Source organism: Cetorhinus maximus, chromosome 13 (genome assembly GCF_964194155.1).
Source record: "Cetorhinus maximus chromosome 13, sCetMax3.hap1.1, whole genome shotgun sequence".
Taxonomy (NCBI): Eukaryota; Metazoa; Chordata; class Chondrichthyes; order Lamniformes; family Cetorhinidae; genus Cetorhinus; species Cetorhinus maximus.
In genome coordinates, this window is record NC_135891.1 from 33,384,258 (window position 1) to 33,406,223 (window position 21,966).

General features: G+C 40.1%; 1 protein-coding gene and 1 long non-coding RNA gene across 4 annotated transcripts in view; one reads left to right on the forward strand and one right to left on the reverse strand.

Moving 5' to 3' along the window:
• Nucleotides 1-5,121, reverse strand: part of LOC144688533 (uncharacterized) — a 69,053-nt gene extending 63,932 nt beyond the window's left edge. The window contains exons 1-2 of the long non-coding RNA XR_013578430.1: nt 5,009-5,121; nt 2,597-2,650 (exon numbers count right to left, since the gene is read on the reverse strand). This is a non-coding gene — a long non-coding RNA (uncharacterized LOC144688533). The remainder of the gene's footprint in view (nt 1-2,596; nt 2,651-5,008) is intronic.
• The window catches only part of LOC144688531 (DEP domain-containing mTOR-interacting protein-like), a 75,424-nt gene that overhangs the window by 1,698 nt on the left and 51,760 nt on the right, over nt 1-21,966 (forward strand). For all 3 annotated transcript variants that reach the window (XM_078555225.1, XM_078555228.1, XM_078555226.1), the window contains exons 2-4: nt 7,060-7,238; nt 15,344-15,467; nt 19,558-19,736. In XM_078555225.1, the coding sequence (XP_078411351.1) occupies nt 7,060-7,238; nt 15,344-15,467; nt 19,558-19,736 (482 nt within the window). The remainder of the gene's footprint in view (nt 1-7,059; nt 7,239-15,343; nt 15,468-19,557; nt 19,737-21,966) is intronic.

Here is a 21,966-nt window from a genome sequence, read left to right on the forward strand (position 1 = left end):
TGAATGTTAAAAAAAAGGGGATAAAAAAGAGGATGAGGATGGAGGAGAGAGTTCATGGTCTAAAATTGTTGAACTCAATGTTAAGTCTGGAAGGCTGTAAAATGCTTAGTCGGAAGATGAGGTGCACTTCCTCCAGTTTGCGTTGGGCTTCACTGGAACATTGCAGCAGGCCAAGGACGGACATGTGGCCATGAGAGCAGGATGGCGTGTTAAAATGGCAAGTGACCGGGAGGTCTGGGTCATGCTTGTGGGCAGACCGGAGGTGTTCTGCAAAGCGGTCACCCAGTCTGTGTATGGTCTCCCCAATGGTGGTTTCCTCTACATCGATCTACTTGGCCCTTGCTGCAGCTCATCTGCTGAAACACTCACCCATTTGTTATTTCTAAACTTGAGTATTCCAAAGCTCTCCTGGTGAGCGTCCTATTTCCTACACTTCATAAACTCAAGCTTGTCCAAAACTCTACTACCTGTGTCCAAGACCTTTTCACCCATTGCCCATGTGCTTGCTGAGCTACATTTTATAATTCCCAGCTTTTTCAAATCCATCCATGGCCTCACCCTTCTCTAATTCTGTTACCTCCTCCAGCCCTACCATCTTCTAAGGTCTCTGCACTTCTCCCATTCTGGCCTCTTGTGCATCCCTGATTTTAATCATTCTACCACTGGTATGCCTTCAGTTGCCTAGGCCCCTACCTCCCCTCCTTTAAAGATGGCTCTTAAAACCTACCACTTTTACCAAGCTTTTAGACATCTGTCTTAATGTCTCCTTAAGTGTTAAATTTCATTTGATAATGCTCCTGTGAAGAGTCTTGTGACATTTTACTACATTAAAGGTGCTAAAAAACACAAGTTGTTGTTCTTAATACACTGTTTTATAAAGATAGGAGCATCATGCTGCTACCATGGTACAGCTGTATGTAACCATTGAAACATAGCCTAATTGCTGCAGCTGGGCATGTCTTGGGGTAACTTAAAGGCTAATTGTTTCTCTAGCAGGAGATACTGACTGACTTTGTTTTTAAAAGATTGTTTTGCATCTATAACAAAGTGTCTGAAATATGCTGGACTCGCATATATGTATAAAAACAAAAAGCTAAAAGCTACTGCGGATGCTGGAAATCCAAAACAAAAACAGAATTACCTGGAAAAACTCAGCAGGTCTGGCAGCATCGGCCGATGCTGCCAGACCTGCTGAGTTTTTCCAGGTAATTCTGTTTTTGTTTCGCATATATGTATGGTCATTTTGCAAAGTCCTAGTGCCAGATGAAGCCTTGCTGGCTGTGGAAATGGGTGGGAAATTGGGTTATAATGTTGTAGCTCTTATTCAGCAGAGTCTGCATGGATTTACAAAAGGGAAATTATGCTTGACAAATCTACTGGAATTTTTTGAGGATGTAACTAGTAGAGTTGATGAGGGGGAGCCAGTGGATGTGAGACCACACCTGGAATATTGTGTGCAGTTTTGGTCTCCTTATCTGAGGAAGGATGTTCTTGCTATAGAGGGAGTGCAGCGAAGGTTTACCAGACTGATTCCTGGGATGGCGGGACTGACATTTGAGGAGAGATTGAGTCGGTTAGGATTATATTCACTGGAGTTCAGAAGAATGAGGGGGAATCTCATAGAAACCTATAAAATTCTAACAGGACTAGACAGGGTAGATGCAGGAAGGATGTTCCTGATGGTGGGGGAGCCTAGAACCAGGGGTCACAGTCTGAGGATATGGAGTAGACCATTTAGGACTGTGATGAGGAGAAATTTCTTCACCCAGAGAGTGTTGAGCCTGTGGAATTCATTACCACAGAAAATAGTAGAGGCCAAAACGTTGTATGTTTCAAGAAGGAGTTAGATATAGCCCTTGGGGCTAAAGGGATCAAAAGACATGGGGAGAAAGTGGGAGCAGGCTATTGAGTTGGATGATCAGCCATGATCATGATGAATGGCAGAGTAGGCTCGAAGGGCTGAATGGCCTACTCCTGCTCCTAGTTTCTATATTTCTATGTTTCTACAACTGATGCTTGTTGTTAGAAGACATCACATTGATAACAAAGCCTTTCAAACTTAATCCCATAATTTTTGGAAGAACTCAAATTGTTTCTAATAGTGACAACATCCAGCTGCTGAAGATAGCTGGCCAGGAGGAGAAGCTGGCATTATGACATTGGTGTTCTATAGTGCCATTGTACTGGCTTGTTTGCTATTTATTGATGCAGCAGTTTTTTTTTTAATGTGGTGTTGTATCAATATACAAGAACAAGCAAATCCGTAAAATGATCCAAGGATTAAACTAATGTAGGAAGCCAAAGAAAATAATTTTGATAATTTCTTTTTAATCAGTATTTACAAAAGGGAATAGTAAGAATAATGCAAGACCTACAATCAATAGTTATGGGGCCTTAGCAACTTTTGATAGTTGTAGACATTTTACAAATAGGTTGTAACTAGGAATATTTAAGGTGAATACGATACCAGGCTAGCAATGTATAAGAATGTGAAACAATTCAGTGAAGAAAGAGCATTCAATCCATAAGTTTACTCTATCTAGAATCCATATATAACTATTCCATCTTGGATTTCTCTTCCACATCATCTACTTACCCTCTGCCCGAGGAACACTCATTTCTGGCAAAGATCATTCCACAGGGAACACACCTAGAAAAGGTGAAGCACAATCATGAGCTTTAAGTCAGCTAGAATTTTATTTTATTTGTCCTTGGTATGTGGATGATGCCAGTAAAGCTCATCCCCAGTTACATTGAGAAGTGGGTAATGGGTCCTATTGAACTGTGCAGTTAAACAAAAACACTATGGACTACCATGGTTTATGTTGTTATTAACCAAACACTGTGCAGATGAAAGCATCAGGTTCCAATCTGTCTGTTACCCAGTGAAAATAATAACCATGTGGATGAGTTGACACATTTGAATTTTCCTTGATATTGAAGTGAAAAGAATGACGTTGCTTTGGTAAAGTTCATAGAAGGCTCTATTTATTCATAAGATGATACAATGACAAGATCAGTGATACCATAGAAATTTCAACTCTAAAAGAGGTCATTTGGTTCAATCTATTTGTGAAAATGCTACCTCCGCATTCGTGCTATCTATTTTAATTGTATTTTCTTAATTTCTTCCCTCGTAACTTTTAATATTTTTCTTCTTTGTGTTTATTTAGACCCCTTTAAATTTCCAGGTTGATTTGGCTTCAATATCTACTAGTGTTAATGCATTCTATACGCTAATAAACCTTTTGTGTTGGAAAAAAAATCCTTCATGCCCCATCCATGTTTCTACTTTTAATCCTCAATTTGTTACTGATTCACTGATCTGTGGAAATAATCTTTTACTAATTGCCCTCTCAATCTTTTTCAAAATTTTGAACATTTTTCAGATTCCCATTGATCCTCACTGTATACAACTTTATTTTTTTAAACCTTTCTTGATAACTATATCCAGTATAAATAAATAAATCTGGAATATAAAGCTAGTCTCAGTAAAAACAATCATGAAACCATTGTCAATTGTCGTATAAACCCATCTGGTTCACTAATTCCTTTAGGGAAGGAAATTTGCTGTCCTTACCTGGTCTGGCCTACATGTGACTCCAAAACAACAGAAATGTGGTTGACTCTTAACTGCCCTCTGAAAAGGCTTAGCAAGCCAATCAGTTTAAGGGGAAGTAGGGATGGGCAACAAATACTGGCTTTGTCAGCAACACCCACGTCCCATGAAAGAATAAAGAAAATATCTCTGGCAATAACCCATTTAAATCTGGGAATGTGGAACTAAACAGTACTCCAAATTTTGTGCTAATCAAAGTTTTGTTGAAATTACTCACCTCCGGCTTCTGCAACACATTTATACATAAAATTTACAAACTCTTTTCCATTTCTATGTTATTCTGGTTTTAAAGATCTTTCAGTTGTTCCACTACATTAAGAATTCTGCCATTTACAATATGTTTCCATTCTTTGTTTTTTTTTCCCTAAGCTATTACTTTGCAGTCATCTAATTTGATCTGCATTTGTCGCAAATCTAGCTTTTCCCCTAACCTGTATATGACACTGTTCTACCTCACATTCCAGCTGGCAGTTTGCCATTCTCTGTAGTTTGGTACTGTCAGCAAATTTGATATCCTCAATATCTGTGTCCAGTATCAGTTCAGCATACTGTATTTTTCCTCCTCCACCATTGTATTTGTGAATTTGAGACCAAATGTAGTCCTAAGGTGAAGCAGGGGTTAGAGGACTAAGGTGTGCAGATGCAACTCTGTACTCTTTTTAAAGTTATACATTCTATCATTTTGAATACCTTAGTATGATCGTTTATAATTACATAGTAAAATCTGGGAGGCAGAGAAGTAGTGTTGGTTGCAACATGCAAGTTCTTCTGTAGTGCAGGTTAAGGAGGTGAGAAACATTAATTTCAGGTGCTACAGCACCACCATTGACAGGAGGTTATAATTACAGCTTAAAAAGTTTATAGAAGCCCTTTCCATTATTAATGTAGAGATAGGAATTTATACTGAGGAGGGGGATGTTGACAGCAGGAAGTAAGGTTTTGTTGGTACAGGTGTGCTCAGATAAAGGATTTTCAATTTATAAAATAGATAAAGAACGAGAATTCCCGACACGCATTCTTCAGTCAGATCACAGTCACATCTCACCAATCCAAGCATCATCTTTTTGTTGTTTACTCCCTTCTTTCTTTTAGCTACTCCTTTGTGCATGCTGACACTTTACTTTTAATACTTTCTCTTAATACTTTTAATTAATCTCCTTGATAAATTTCTCGAATGGCACTTCATCAAATGCCCCCTGGAAGTTTAAGCATACTACATTCATTTCATTTATTTATCTGCTCGGTAATTTTCCTGAAAAGAATGTTTTATGTTAGACAGGCATGATCTGTGCTTTATAAACCCATGTAACCGTCCATTATGAACCTACACCTTTTGAAGTATTCACCCATATTTCCCTTATTATGATCACTGGCAGATTCCCTACTTACCAGTACGAGGTTAACTGGTCCATAGTTATGTGGCTTATTTATTTCTCCTTATTTTAACAGGAGAACATTTGCCTCAGTGCTCAGTCCTTTTGGTTCTGTGCTTGTTTCCAAATAACTTGAGGTAATAATTGTTAGTGCTCCGACTATATTTAGTAACTAATCTTCAGTATTTTGGAATAGACTATCCAGGCTGTTTGACGTATCAACTTTAAAGTCCATTGACCCTTTTAATGCCACTTTGTTAATATTTCGATTTACCATTTATTCCTGTCTCCTCCTTTATTGCTGCCATCCTTCCTTTACTCTCTTTGTAAAGACAGAAATAAAATGCAAGTTAAATAATTCTGCTGTTCTTTCAGCCTGTACAATCAGGGTGCCTTCTTTCCTTCAGTGGTCTTACCTATTCTTTGACAAATTTCTTGCCTTTGTCCTTAATATAAACATCTATTCTTTTATCACACTCTCTATTTAATCTTTCCTATTTCCCTATTTGTTTCTTTCTCATCTTTTGATATTGCTTCCTGTTTACTTCTTTACTTTTAGCCTTTCTTTTACTGTAGGCCACCTTTTAAAACTTCATAGTTGTCCTAATCTTCTTCATTCAGGAAACTCTGGCTGTTTCTGCAACTTCCTTATACTTGGTTAGAATGTTTTTGGGCTGTACCTATCTTCTGGGCTGCCCTTGTATCTGCCAGCTTTTCTGCCCAATTAAAATGGGCTAAGTCCAAATAGAATTAATAGGGGGCAGGATATTTCAAATCCAGATGAAGTATACATTGTGCAAGATATTACCAGTCTGCAATGGTTATACCTCGATTCCTGTTTCATTACTGTTGTGTAAAATAACATTACCTTCTCTATACTAGGACAAGCCTGTTTATACAAGGCTGTTCTGACCAGTTTCCTGAAGAGCCTGTATAGACTTTTCTGTCTATCATTCCCTACATTGTTGGCAATAAACACAGAAAATGCTGGAAATGCAAGATTTGTGGAGAGAAAGGGAAGGTTAAAATTTTTTCCGCACCCTTCATCAGAACTTTGTCACCAATGGTTAATTAGTTAATTTTCTAGTGTTCCACAGTGAGCAGAGGTCCAGATTAAAGGGATTACTTTGTTTTACCAATGCACTTGAAACCTGTATCATGTCCGCAGATTATAATTATGTGAAATAAACATGTGATGATAAATGCATTGGCAGAAACTTCAGGCAGGGAGCTATGTGCTAGGCTGCTTCTTCACTTTCATGTAAATTCATGCAAGCCTGCTGGGTTTCCTTTTTCTTCATTTTTGCCTGCCACTTCTTAATTCCTTCTTTTTCCTTCACTCTTGGCAGATAGATTGCAAAGCCTTTTGAGTTTTTTCTGAAGCTGCACGAATTCTGTCCTCTATTCTGCCACTGCTCTTTAATTGCCTACTTTAAATTTTCCTGACGTGCAATTTTCTTCCCCCGCTTGCTTGTTCCTTGGACATAGCCAAATCCACGCTTGGAGCTACGCACAATTATGGTAAGTGGGCCACAAATATTGTGTGCAATCAGCACACGTCACTTTTGGTGAACTTTGCACCTTCAAACTGCACTGTTTTGGAAAATCTATCCTATTAACTTTTCCAAGCCATTACCCCGTTAGTGTTCACTGTTTAAATAAAGCTTTTCAAAAATTGACAATGTAACGAAATATTGAAGCCTTCCACTGATAGATTTACATTGGCTATTTTAGAGTTGCTGGATTCTTTTGGTTGTTTGGAGGCCGATTCTGAGATCTGTCACAAATTTGAAATTATATTTTTCTCTCTGACTTTCTCTTCAATAACTCAATCCAAGCAGTTTATCTGATTTCTTTTTGATGAAACACCACAGCAGTTACTCTAATTATTTTTGATAACTTTGGCCTACTACATGTCGGAAGACCATGACTGGTTTGAGTTTGAATTTAAAATTGTTGAACAGAATTTGACTGGCATTTGCAAATGGAGCTTTTGAAAAATTAGTTGTTTAACAAAGAAATATTTTGTTGATGAAAATTGTAATATAGCTTTGTTTTATTTATCAGGCTCCGACTGCATGATGGAAAATTAATCAAAGACCGTCGCTATAATCTGCGAACCTATCCAAACTGCTTTGTTGCTAAAGAGCTAATTGATTGGTTGATAGACCATAAAGAGGCACCTGACAGGGAGACAGCCATAAAACTAATGCAAAAGTTAATGGATCATAACATCATTCATCATGGTATGTTACTGTCATAGTCCATTTACACCATATGTCTTTAATGCCATAATGAAAAAGGACTAAATCCCTTCTCAGCTGTATCTTTAAGACTGATAAGTCTAATGGAGAGTGAATGATTTGCGTTGAATGTCATTGATCAAGTCAGCTCCCACCCAGCATGCTTCCTAATCCTAATCAGTGGAAGGAATAATGGAAAACTTTGGATCAAGTGGCCAAGGATTTCAAGTAAATAAATCTAAGTATAATGGTGCAACATAATTAATAGTGTAATAAAAAACAGAATTAATAGAGTAATGAAAAACTGAATATTGATCTTGTGTTGCTCTGTGTATGTGTCATTCATATAAAATGCTAGGAAATATGAACATAGTCAGATAATAACAGTCTTATTAGGAGAAGCTCTTTATGTATTGCTAATAACCTGAACCCATTTCTTAACAAGAACTATTTAGCTCTTTCTTGAAACCCATTAAGGTTTCTTGTTTCACCATCCGTGCCAGTAATCTGTTTCATATACTTAACACCCTTTTCGTAAATGGTTCCTCCTATACTTCATTTTGTCTTTTGTTGTGCTTAATTTATAAATATGACCCTTTTATCCTAAATTCTGTACATTGCAGTACTACACTTCATTGGCTCTAAAGGACGTTGGGACACCTGATGTCATGAAAGGTGTTATATAACTGCAATTCTTTCTTTTTCTTCCACTTCAGTCCATATGAGGAAAATTGAAATCACAGGATTACTGCTGAAGACCTGACAGTCATCTCATAAATTTTAAAAATTCATTTACGGGATGTGGGTGTTATGGCTAGGCCAGCTTTTATTGCCCACCCTTAATTGCCTTTGACAAGGTGGTGGTGAGCTGCCTTCTTGAGCTGCTGCGGTCCCTGTGGTATAAGTACACCCACAGTGTTGTTAGGAAGGGAGTTCCAGGATTTTGACTCAGCGACAGTGAAGGAACGACGATATATTTCCAAGTCAGGATGCTGAGTGTCTTGGAGGGCAACTGCCAGGTGGCGGTATTCCCATGTATCTACTGCCCACGTCCTTCCAGATGGTAGAAGTCGTGGGTTTGGAAGGTGCTGCCTAAGGAGCCTTGGTGAGTTTCTGCAGTGCATTTTGTAGATGGTACACAGTGCTGCCACTGATCGTTGGTAGTGGAAGGGGTGCCAATCAAATGGACAGCTTTGTCCTGGATGATGCCAAGCTTCTTGAGTGTTGTTGGCGCTGCATTCATCCAGGCAAGTATCTCTCCCAATATTAGTATTAGCCTCCCTTTGATCTTTTGATGGCCTTTAGCATACCCTAATGCATAACTTCTCTTATTGCCCTGTAATTCTGCCCAAGGTGATTGAATACTACTTCTGTCATAGCTCGTCCTTCTCTAACAAATAATGGCACAGTTTGTAACTTGTTCTTCAGCTCTCAAGACTTAAACTACTACCGTGGCTGACGAGTGAATAATGGATGTGCATTTTCATCTGTATTAATTATTAATAATTTTAAAAATAGAATTAGAATGACTTGCTAAATAATGAAGAACATTTTAGTTTAGTTGCAAACCTATAGCAATTTCACTAACTAATTATACTAAAAAATATAAATTTATTTAAAATATTTGAAGTGCAATAAAGATGAAAATATCATAAGATCTTTCAAAAAAAAAATTACTACAAAGAATTATAATTGATCATAATATCCTCTTGTTTCTCTATACAATTTTTCCTTTCTTGAAGATGTATTTCCCTGATGGCCGTGGTCTATGTCTCCTTGCCTGAGTGGTCACATCTGAGCCTAGGCAATAATTTTACCAACATATTTAAGCCTGATTTTCTAGCATGGATCACTAGATAGTGATTAGAAGCAGAAACCCTTTTCTAAACTGTAAATGCTGACACAATTTTAGGACTCCTCTTTCCCTGTCCGACTCCCCAACCTCACAGCATATACCGGGTACTGACTGTACTTTCTGGTAAGAATACCTCGGTACCCATAACAACTAGTTCACTGACTCACTGGGACATCAGAGGAGCATCATCTTTTCCAATAGTTCAGTTTAAACTGTAATTACTGGGATAGTGTCAAGTTACCTAAAAGTAGCCCCCCTGGGATACTAAGGTGCAAAATAAAAGGTTAACACTTCCTCAAAAAAGCAACAAGAAGGAATTATTTCAATATGTTAATCATTTTGTTAGAGTATTCCATGTGTAAGTTCAAGACTGCTTAAAGGAACTAAATTTCCTTGTACTGGTAATGCTAAAGCTCTCTTGAGTCTATCTCTGCTAATACTAATTCAGCTTCCTCACATGCTTGGTCCTAGTTGCTCTTTCAAACTGCCACCTATGTTGATTGATTCATTAGGATCAATGGAAGAGGGCACAATTAAAGCAAAATGCTTTATATGTTAATCTGATTTTTAAGAGGGGGTCAATGGTGAGGCATGCACCTTACATTTATGCAGAGAGTTATTGCAGTCCTTATTCTTTAATTTAGTTATAGACTTGATTGTGTGACTACACTTTGTAAATATATTTGAAGTGTAGTGTCCATCCGAGGATTGCACCCGAGGATCAGGATCCTGGGAGTGACTCTTGCAGTGTTTGTTATATACAGTCATAAATTGTCAATTTTTGTGAGTTCAGTTTTTTCATGTGAAAATTTTCTGAACCGTTTTTTACCATCTAATTTCTAGCTCGACTACACCCAAATACTAGAACAGCGAAATGTACAGCACACTCACATAAACAAGCATCAGAAGTGTTTCTGTTGCTATGTGTATTGGCTTGGAGTTTCTGCTAGGTTGAGGTTTTTTTCCGCACAATTCCCCTGAGATTCACCAAACCAGTGCAAAAGATCTTGAAAGTTCAAGTTCAAATTTTGCCCCATACAAATTGAGTTTCTGTTAGGTTTCTTTGTCGTGTTAGAAGGTATTTCTGTCCACAAAAGTGGCCATATTCTCAGGATGAATTCATCCCTTAGTGTCTTGCGGGTGCATTTGTCTGTCCAGTGCTCCAGCTGCAGCATGGCATCTGGAAGGCTGCTGACACTCAGTGAAGGAGACTGCAGGTGGCCTTGCAGAATGCTTGAGCAGCACTGGGCCTAGAGGTTCTGGCTTCAAGCTACACCACTTTGATATATGGATAACAGCACTGGTGGAATGGCAGTTGTGGGTGTACAAATGGTGTCATCCTATGAGAGGTTGCGTACCACGTAATCACTGCCACTTCTTGGCGCCTCAGCAATCCAAGTAATGTGTTGGAGCAGAGATTGCTGGAGAGACCCAAGCCCCTGGTATCTGCAGCCATGATGGCAGCAGTCCGAGTCTGCATGGCACCAAGCATGGATCTCATGACCCCAATCTAAGCTTCCAATGCAGCACTGAGATGTTGAATGGCTTCAGTCTGTGCTGCAATGGAAGCTGTGACATTGGTCACCACATGCTGCATCAGAGCTGGGTCTGCCTTTTCTAACATGGAGTTAGCAACCACTTCCATGCAGGAAAGGGCAGACTCCAAGCTCTATGTGAAGTCAGAACCAAGTCAGAACTGGACTCCTACCATCTACATTGACAACAAGGTTGCTGGCGGGCCTGGGTTAGGTATCAGGTATTGCCGTGTGCATGCCGCTCAGCCTTTTCCTGTATGCTGCCCCAATCAAAGCCATCATCTGAGTCCTCTGCAGCAGACTCACCTGCAGCCTTGCACTCTGGGGAGCTGGCACACACGCTATCCTTTTTCCCTGGCCTTGCTGCAACCCTCTTATGCCCAGTGACTCACCACATGCAGATCCTGCCTCTATACTACCCGTTAAGTTAGGCGCCAAATATTGGAGCTGGTGGCTGCAAGTTTCAGATCAAGTGACAGTGCTTCATCCTCAGTGGTGTGCTCTTCTCCTTGCCCTTCATCATCATGCACCACTGGCTGGACAGGCAGCAAGTCTCGGGCATCAGAAAGCATAAATGTATAAGGCAGGTGGTGGGTGGAAAGCATGAGGTACATGGTTAAACCATCTGCAGCTTGTACTTCATACCAGATTGCAGGATGAGGGTAAAGTGGGACCTGGGAGGGTGAATAAGGCATAAACACAGCATCATTCTGGATGACTTCAGCAACACCAGTTGTAACAGTAGGGCAAATAATATGGAGTACTGTCTCCTCCAGCGGGGTGAGGATATGCAGCTGTGCCTGTCTTCAATCAGTTCTTTGTTGCTGCTTCCTGTTATGCAAAAAGGCAGGGAAGTGCATGCATGTGTTGGAATGTGCTTTGAGGATGTGTCTGTCATAGATGTCAGTATGTGAAAACTGCGAGATATGGGTGTGAAACTTGTAACAATAGTAAGTGGGTGAAGTGAAGCATTTGCATGTTAGGCATGAATCCTGTTTGCTAGAGGTTGTTAGTGGATCAGTGATGGGAGTGTAGCTTATTGAGCAGTGTAAGGTTGGTGGTCCAGTTGTTAGGATATTGTTGACATTTGAAGATGAATTCGTTGCTCCTAATCACTCATGAGGCCATTGAACTTTTTCTGGCACTGCAGCTAGGTCCTCAGGATCAAACTTCTGGCATTTGTCTCCATGGTTAACTGCTCCCATTCCCTTTGAAGTGCTTGTCTGGAGGGCTCCTGGTCCCCTGCAGAAAGACGGACACTATCTCTTGCTTTCCATGTCCTGCACTTAGATCTCCTGTCTTCCATCAGAGAACCTGGGGCTTCTTTCTTTCCTGCTGCACCATTTCTCATGTATTTTCCTATTCACAAAGCCTCTACCATCCGCTTCCAGCACTTGCTGCTGCCCAAATGCACCTCCCTTTAATAGTTGTAGGCTGGTTTTATGTACAGGCGAGCTTTAGTTAGTGCTAGCCTCACATGAACCTGGGTCCCCTGCAGTGTGTGCAGCCAGTCAGCAGCACATTTGGTGCTGGACTGCATGTCGCAATAGTGGAGATTAATAATAATAAGGCAGCATGAAGTTTGCATGCCGTCTGCATCACTTTGATCAGGGCCGGTGTAATTGTGCTTTGTGAATTTGCGATCCTATTGCCCACCAAATAGGCCTTATCTCATTTTTAGCCCAATGTCTGCTGAAGGGGAGAAAGTTTATGTGGAAGGAAGGAGGGAAAACAGAACCTTTTGTATATATAAAAAAAGCAACCTACTGTCAATAGTTACATGCAAACTTGAATTCCCTAGAGCACTGCACATTGACTGGATGGTTAATGGTTCATTGCATTGCACAAACTGTAGTACAATTCTACACTTGCTCATAACAAACTTATTCAGCCATTAACACCATGAAATCTGTGAACCTGTCTTGACATCTTGCTGACACTTGTATTGCGATTATTTTAACAAAAATGACCAATACTGCACAGTCAGATTGTGCGCACATTTTGAACTTTACCAGATTAACAGCAAACAGCTTAGTTTGAAATTAAATTCTCTTGTGCTCTTTATTTCTCTGTTCAGTGTCTCTGTGATATTTGCTTGTATGAAGATTCTAATAATAACTTGTGCTGGAATAAGCAGTACTGTAATTACATAAAATGTCTGAATATTGGCATATATCTTGTCGAAAACTTTAATAGTTTAAAGACTTAAAGCACCATGTACGATTATTGAACAAGATTTCAATACTCTTCACTAGCAGGTGTGCTTACTTTTTGCAGCATGGTAATTATCAAGGTTGCAATTGAACCTTACCTTACACAAAGGTTAATGGAGCAAATGTGATGCATGTACTGGAGGTTCCTCTCCATTGCTCACAAGAAATGTAAGAATATTGGCGTAGGTTTAACAATTTGGTGTCCCCAAATATATATTTGCACAACAGGCATACACATTGAGAATTTAAAAGTGGAGGCCATCATGCCTGATTCAAGTCCTTTATGATTTCTGTCTATTAAAATTAATGGATGGAAAATTGTGTGAGCTGAGAATCAGCTGCTCTGGCCTCTGTAGCCAAATTCCACATTATATGATCCATTTGCATGAAGCTTTATATCGGGGAATTCAACTGTGAAAGTTACATTGTAATTTAGTTTGAATAAAACTCAATGTAAGTTATTATTTAGAACTATTTTTAACTTCAGCCTAATGGTTTCCTAGACTTCATTATGCAGTCTTTCATAAACACTGGCAAGGACTGGTTGGGCTGAATGGCCTGTTTCTGTCCCGTATACCCTATGTAATCACTGCAAACTGTAAGCTTTTAATTATAAAAAGCTTTCAGTAAAGAGAAAGAAATCTTTAATATTTTGTCTACTGAGCAACAAAGTTACTGCCATAAATGATAGTGCTAATAAATGAAAAATGTGACTGGAGACCTCAGTAAGTATTGATTTAAAATATGTACTGGCTTATGTCTTCCACAGCATTTATATATAACGCTAATAACATCGGTCACGATATCTTTTTGTTAATCATTTCATCCTTTGAAATGGGAATATTGCATGCTAATAGAATCATAAAATCATATGGTGATAGAAAAAAGTAATCCTAGTATTTTGTCTTTTGTCTACATATACAGCTTCAGTGCTTTTTCTCAAGTTAAATATTAACCTTGTGTGCATTCAATTATCCAAATGTAAAAGGGTGAGATCATTTGTTGAATAACCTAAGCTACACTGCAGCACCATTAAACCCCAAGGGATAAAGGTGTTTCCTTAATTAGGAAAACATATCTTAGCCGGGGTAACTACACAATGCAGCCAAGACCATAATGTGTCCAGTCTTAAGTACATGGCTATTTTAAGAACTTTATTATACTCCATGTTTCATTCTATCTTTTTCTCTGAAGGATTGTCAAGGATTAGCCTTTAACTACAAGAACTTCCATATAATGTTCTCTGCTGTCATGAAGAAGATGACTTAGGTACAGGGCAATTCTACTTGCTGTAGCATCCCTCCTCTATCTCATTCATGTGGTGCTTCATAGACAAGATCATGGCTATGGTGACATTGTAGCTGAACTTGACCCCCTCGACATGTGTATACTTTTCCAGCAATAATCCCTGAATAATGCTCAGGAGATCAACTACTGATTAACCTTTGCCTTTCTCTCTCCAGCTTAGACCAATTGTATCAGTATTCCAGTCACCCTTGAGACCAGTTAAATCCTCAGAGACAGGGATTGAACCTAAAACCATTTTGGCCTGCAAATTTCTGTATCCTGCTACATGCTGCATTTATCTGCAAATTTCCTCTACCCCTGTACACTTCCAGGAATTCTTAGAGGCCAGTTTAGGGTTATCCAACATGGGAGCACTCATGACCTCCTCCATGGTTCCGTAATATTTATGATGTGAAAAGTTTCAAAGAAACAATCCTGATCAAACGTTTGAATAAGACTAAGTTTAAGAAATGACCAAATGGTATCAATGTGATTGAAACAATAGTAAATATCTAGTTTGCAAATGCAGTTTGAAAGAGAATCTTTCCATTTTGGAAATTGGTTTGAAAGTCCTATTTATTTCAGAATAAACCAGTTTTCTTATAAAGTGGACGATGTTTGAATGATGATACAACACCACATCCTCTTCCACAATGAATTAACACCTTCACCTGCATGCAGATATTTGAACTTCCTTATTAGGCCCAGCCAGTCCATGCCTCATTGATGCTCCAATTGAGCTCCCTCCCATCCTTCCTCATACAATTATCAGCACAATCGTCTAATCCTTCTCCCCTCATACCCTTATCTGGCTGCCTCTTAAATGTATCTATACTATTCAACTCAACAACTTGCTGTGGTAGTGAGTTCCACGTTTTCACTTCTGTACGATTACTTCTGCAGTCACTTTCCTTGATCTCAAGTGAAAATTTGCTTTTTAAAAAAAAACTTCTGGACCTTCATTCCATATGGAAATGATGGAAGTGGAATCAATTCTTGGATGTTTGATATATTAAAGTTCTGTCTATTTGAGAGCTCGAGTTTCCATTTGTTTCCTCTACAATTGTGACTGCTATATAAATGCAAAACTTTCCTTCTGATCAATGCATTATTATAATGTCAAAATGAATCTTGCTACATTGGAAGATTATTAGTTGCATTGGAATGGCACTGTTATAAAATTAAATTAATCACTAGAAAACATTTTTTTCATTTTAGTTTGTGATGGACATTCAGAGTTTAAGGACGCAAAACTGCTGTACAGATTCCGAAAAGATGATGGAACATTCCCATTAAATAAGGAAGTGAAGGTGTTTATGAGAGGCCAAAGTTTATATGAAAAGTGAGTTGCTTACAAAGCCCTTACATATCTGTCTCTGCAATCTGTCTATCTCATTCTGATATCCTTCAGTGTCAGGTCAATGAGCTTTACAATTACAGTAGTTATTTTGCATGGTAGTGGCTGAATGTCAACCCTAACTAGATGAGACAAACTGATTCCAGTTAGATCGGTCCAGTCTAGTGCCTTCTTTAGCTTCCTAATTTGGGAGAATGTTCATTTTTCAAATTCCGATATTGCAATTGATGAAAAAATATCAGCCTTACTTGAAAATATTACAAAGTAACTTTGCCTCTTGATGCTTAATAAATAAAAATGTTATAACAAATTTTCTTCTAAGCATCCTCATGTATATGCTCAATGCACATGAAGAATTTTATATTTAATAATAATTGAAGAGAAAATTTCAAATGCTGGAGATCTGAAATTAAAACTGAAATGTTAGAAGTATACGGTAGTCCATTACCACTTGTAAAAAAGACAGATTGAAATTTCCTCAGAACCCTATCACAATTAAAAGATGAAAGAAAGTGTTCCCTTAATGGTGTCAGCCATGACTCAGTGATAGCACTCTAACTTCTTAATCAGAAGATAATGGGTTCACGTTGCACCTCAAAATGTAGTATGAAGTGAGTGCTGCACTGTCAGAGGTGCTGGCTTGCGTGTGAGATGTTGAACTAAGACTTCATCTGCCTCCTCGTTGCATGTAAAAGATCCCGTGGCACTATTCAATGAAGAACAGGGGAGTTCTCCAGGTGTCTTGCCAATATTTATTCCTCAACCAATATTGCTAAAACAGATCATCTGATTATTATCTCATTGCTGTTTTCTCAGACCTTGCTGGATGTAACTTGGCTGTTGCATTTTCCTACATTAAATCAGTGACTACACTTGAAAGTTACTTCACTGGCTGTAAAATGCTTTGTGACATCCAGAGTTTGTGAAAGATGCTCTATAACTGCAAGTTCTTTCTTAATTTGGGGAAAGGAAAGGTATCCAAAGCCAGAGCTCCATGGATGACTAAAGATACAGCAATTAAAATGAGACACAGAAATGAGGCTTATGACCATTGCAAGGCTAATATTGCAGTAGGCAATCAAGCTGAATATAGAAAGTTCAAGGGAGATCCAAGAAAAGGGATTGAGAGGGACATAGAGAAACTATGAGTAGATTAAATGGCTAACGTAAAAGGAAACATAAAAGACCTTTATAAGCACATAAATAGTAAAAGGGTAGACAAAGGAAGGGTGAGGCCAATTAGGGACCAAAAAGGAGATGATCTTGTGGAGGTAGGGTACATGGCTGAGGTACTAAATGAGTACTTTGCATCCAACTTCACTAAAGAAGAGAATGCCACCAATGCAGCTGTGAAAGAGGAAGCAGTAGCAATATTAGATAGTATAAAAATAGATAGAGGAGATACTTAAAAGGTTGGCAGTCCTCCAAGTAGAAAAGTACGAATAGTCTGAATAGGATACATCCTCGGTTATTGAGGGAAGTAAGGGTGGAAATTACAGAGGCTCTGACTGCAATGTTACAATTAATTCTCCTTGGATATTGGAGTGGTGTCAGAGGATTAGAGGATTGTAACTGTTACACACCTGATTAAAAAAAAGATAAAACCTGGAACTACTGCCTCGTGTTGTGGGTGGGGAAACTTTCTTAGAGCAGAATTTTATGGCCCCTTTGCACCGGAGGTAAAGCCGTTAAATGTGGTGAGCCATTCAAAAGTCCATTGCCTTTGGCAGGATTGTAAAATCCTGCCAGCGTAAAATTCCACCCTTTATTCTTTGTGCGCTGCTGCCAAGCTTGCTCATCCCTAATTGCCCTTGAACTGAGTGGCTTGCTGGGCCATTGCAGGCAACAGTTGAGTCAACCAATTTGCTGTGGGCATTGAGTCACATGTAGGCCAGACTGGGTAAGGATGGCAGATTTCCTTCCCTAAAGGGCACGTGTGAACTAGATGGGTTTTTACAACAATCAATGTTATGGTCACCATGACTGAGGCAAGCTTTGTATTCCAGAGTTATTAATTGAATTTAAATTTCACCAGCTGCTATGGTGGGATTTGAACACAAGTCCCCAGAGCATACACCTGGGCCTCTGGATTACTAGTCCAGTGAAATTACCACTATGCCACCACCTTCCCTGCACAATCTTTTTAGAGCCAAAAATTGGGAACAAAATTAATTGTCATTTAGAAAAGTATTAGCTAAGAAATGAAAGCCAGCATGGTTTTATTAAAGTCTAATCATGTTTGACTACCTTGATCATGTTCTTTGGTGAAGTGGTGGAAAGGGTTGATGAACGTCATGTGGTTCACGTTGTGTATATGCACTTTCAAAAGGCGTTTGAGACACTTTGACAAAGTACCACAGCATAGACTTAATAGTACAATTAAAGTCCATGGGATTAAAGGGACAACGGCTGCATGATTACAAAATTGGCTAAGGGACAGAAAAAAGAGAGCAGTGCTGAACAATTGTTTTCAAGACTGCAGGGAAGTATACAGTGATGTTCCCCAGGAATCAAAAGGACCACTGATCTCTTTGCTATTTACTAATGGCTTGGACTGGGTTTTCATAGCATAATTTCAAAAATTTGCAAATGATACAAAACTGCCCAGAATGAAAAAAACAGTAAAATAAAAGGGAAATAATACTGGTCTGAACTGGTCTTGTATACCTTAAAATGGAAGACCAGTAAAAACTGGGAAATAAGAGCAATGGTCCGAATGTTTTTTCCTTGTGGGTGGGAAATGTAGTAAATGATGAGGAACACAAGAGCACAAGAAATAGGAGCAGGAGTAGACCATATGGTCTGTCAAGCCTGCTCTGCCATTCAGTACGATTGTGGCTAATCTTGGGCTTGATCAGTTCTACCTCCCTGCTCATTTCCCATATTCCTTGATTCCCTGAGAGACCAAAAATCTATCTGTCAGATAGTAAAGGACTATGGAAGGACATAAATTGGTGAAATGGATAACAGATAGCAGACATAGCAGATGAAATTTAACACAGAGAAATGTGAAGTGTTGCATTTTGGTAGGAAGATTGAGGAGAAGCAATATAAACTAAATGGTACAATGTTAAAGGGGGCGCAAGAACAAAGTGGTCTTAGGGATATATGTACACAAATCTTTGAAGATGGCAGGACAAGTTGAGAAGGCCGCTAGAAATAGCATATAGATCCTTGGTTTTATTACTAGAGGAATAGAGTACAAAAGCAAGGAAGCTATGCTAAACATTTATGAAATACCTGTTTGGTCTCTTTTGGAGTTTTATGTTCATTTCTGGGCACCACACTTTAGGAAGGATGTCAAGGGCCTGCCAAGGGAACAGGAGAAATTTACTGGAATGGTACCAGAGATGAGGGATTTCAGTTATGTGGAGAGATTGGAGAAGCTGTGGTTATTACCCTTATAGCAAAGAAGATTAAGAGTTAATCTGAGGTGCTCAAATTCATGAACATTTTTGATAGGAATAAAGGAGGAGAAATGGTTTCCAGTAACCAGAGGACACACAATTAATCAGCAAAAGAACCATGAGGAAGCATTTTTTTACACAGCGATTTGCTGTGATCTGGAATGCACTGTCTGAAAATGTGGTGAAAGCCAATTCAATAATAACATTCAAAAGAGAATTGGGTAAATACTTGAAGGAAAAATATTCAAGGCCATTCAGAAAGAGCAGGGTTGAGGGAAAGCTCTACCAAAATCTGCCGCAGGCACAATGAGCTGAATGGCCTCCTCCTGTGTTATATCATTCTATAATTCTAACTACCAAATGATAAAGTCCCTTCATTTTTTATGTATTGCAGATATGCAGAAGCTAGCTCAGACTGATATGTGGGTTTTTTTTTATGGGCACACACATTCCAGATTGCAAGAGGTTGCTTAATATGTTTTGGGCTTGGTGGTATTTGAAGCCCAGCCAGAAGAGCAATGATTCATGAGCCTGCCTATTGTGCTTGTTGAATTCATGCTTTCTACCAGGTTAGCACAAGGTGATGCCCATTAGGAGAGTGGTTTAGAATGTCCTAGCTTCCAAACTATATTCATTTCAGGGTTTTTATATCTCTACACAATTGACAGGCTTTTAAATTCTGAGGATGCAATCATGAAATTACAAGAAGAAAATGGAGTGAAGTACCAGCGTGCCGTGTTTGGCTGTGACATCATTGACTGGCTAATAAAAGAGGGGGAAGCTTCATCGAGGACGGAAGCAGTGGAGCTCTGCCGGAGAGAGCTTGAACATGGAATCATTCAGCATGGTGAGGAAACTGCGACAACAGTTTTTCATTAAACCTATCTTTTTTATAGGGACCTTTACTTCTGTATTTTACATTTATAAATGGAGCCACATATATCCTGTTCCACACTAAGTCCCACAGTTCCATCATTTCCCATCCTCACACTGAATCCTCCAGTTTATTAAGCTGAATCATTGCATCTCTACCCATCTCCACAGTCTCCTCCAGCTTTATATCTACCCCTGCCCCCACACCCACGTAATTTAGTTATTTAACCTTGACTTTTTGTGTGGTCCCTCTCCTCCTTAGGCACCCCCCCCCCCCCCACCCCCCCCTCACCCTTAGGTTGGAATTTAATGGGGCCTCTGGGAGTGGGAAACGAGGCAGGTGGTGGGGGGGGGGGACTTAATTAGGTGGGAGCCAAAATTTGGGTTTCCCCATGTTGAAAGCTCTTGAAAGAAAGTCAGAGGAGAGCTGTCGCCAAACAACAAAATAGGCCACAAGGCCATCAGCTGACACCAGCCAAGGGGGAGGAGGTCAGGACGGAGGCAACCACAGCTGTTATCATCATCGATGAGCATTGGCGTGTCAGCGCGTGCTCAAACCGCGTACCAACTCTGAGAGGCGGTGCCGGAGATGGCTCAGGCTTTCCTGGGAGGCAGTCACTGACCAGTGCGCGCTCCTTCAACAAACCCTGCAGCTCCATGGATTTGGAGGGAACCCAATGTCACTCGCCCTCAAGGTAATTGTGGCATTGAATTTCTATGCCAGCGACTCATTTCAGGGATCCATGGGGGTCATGTGTAGCATATCCCAGGCTGCAACACATAGACGTGTCTGGAAGGTGACCAATGCCCCATTTAGAAGGGGCATTCAGTTCACAACCAATGCCAAGTCACAAGAGCAGTGCACTTCAGGGCCACCACGTGGTTCCCACAGGTGACAGGGACAGAGGGTGATTGACTGCACTTGTGTGGCCATTTGAACTCCCTGGGAACAGCCGGCTGCATTTGTGAAACAGAAGAGCTTTCACTCACTTAACTAGCCTGCAACCACAGAAAATAAATTACGCAGGTCTTTGCTTTTTTCCCAGGGAGATTTCATTTACGCAACTCCTAGCTCTGAGAGCCACATGAGGCTCCTCCTGGGTGACAAGGGCTATCCCCTCCATCATCCCCACAGCCTTGTGGTGAAGTGTTAGAAGACAGCACATGGATTTTCTTTTATTCATTCATTGGATGTGGCGTCGCTGGCTGGGCCAGCATTTATTGTCCATCCCTAGTTGCCCTTGAGAAGGTGGTGGTGAGCTGCCTTCTTGAACGGCTGCAGTCCATGTGGTGTAGGTACACTCACAGTGCTGTTAGGAAGGGAGTTCCAGGATTTTGACCCAGTGACAGTAAAGGAACAGTGATATATTTCCAAGTCAACATAGTGAGTGGCTTGGAGAGGAACTTCCACGTGGTGTTGTTCCCATGTGTCTGCTGCCCTTGTCCTAGATGGTAGCAGTTGTGGGTTGGAAGGTGCTGTCTAAGGAGTCTTGGTGAGTTGCTGAACTGCATCGTGTAGATGGTACACACTGCTGTCACTGTGCATCAGTGCTGGATGCAGTGAATGTTTGTGGATGGGGTGCCAATCAAGCTGGCTGCTTTGTCCTGGATGGTGTCAAGCTTCTTGAGTCTTTTTGGAGCTGCACTCATCCAGGCCTGTGGAGAGTATTCCATCACATTCCTGACTTGTGCCTTGTAGATGGTGCACAGGTTTTGGGGAGTCAGGAGGTGAGTTACTCGCTGCAGGATTCCTAGCCTCTGACCTGCTCTTGTAGCCACAGTATTTATATGGCTAGTCTAGTTCAGTTTATGGTCAACTGTAATCCCGAGGATGTTGATAGTGAGGGATTCAGGGATGACAATGCCATTGAATGTCAAGGAGCGATGGTTAGATTCTCTCTTGTTGGAGATGGTCATTGCCTGGCGCTTGTGTAGCGTGAATGTTATTTGCCACTTGTCAGTCCAAGCCTGGATATTGTCCAGGTCTTGCTGCATTTGGACATGGACTGCTTCAGTATATGACGAGTCACGAATGGTGCTGAACATTCTGCAATCATCAGTGAACTTTCCCACTTCTGACCTTATGATGGAAGGAAGGTCAATGATGAAGCAGCTGAAGATGGTTGGGCCTAGGACACTACCCTGAGGAACTCCAGCAGTGATGTCCTGGAACTGAGATGATTGACCTCCAACAACCACAACCA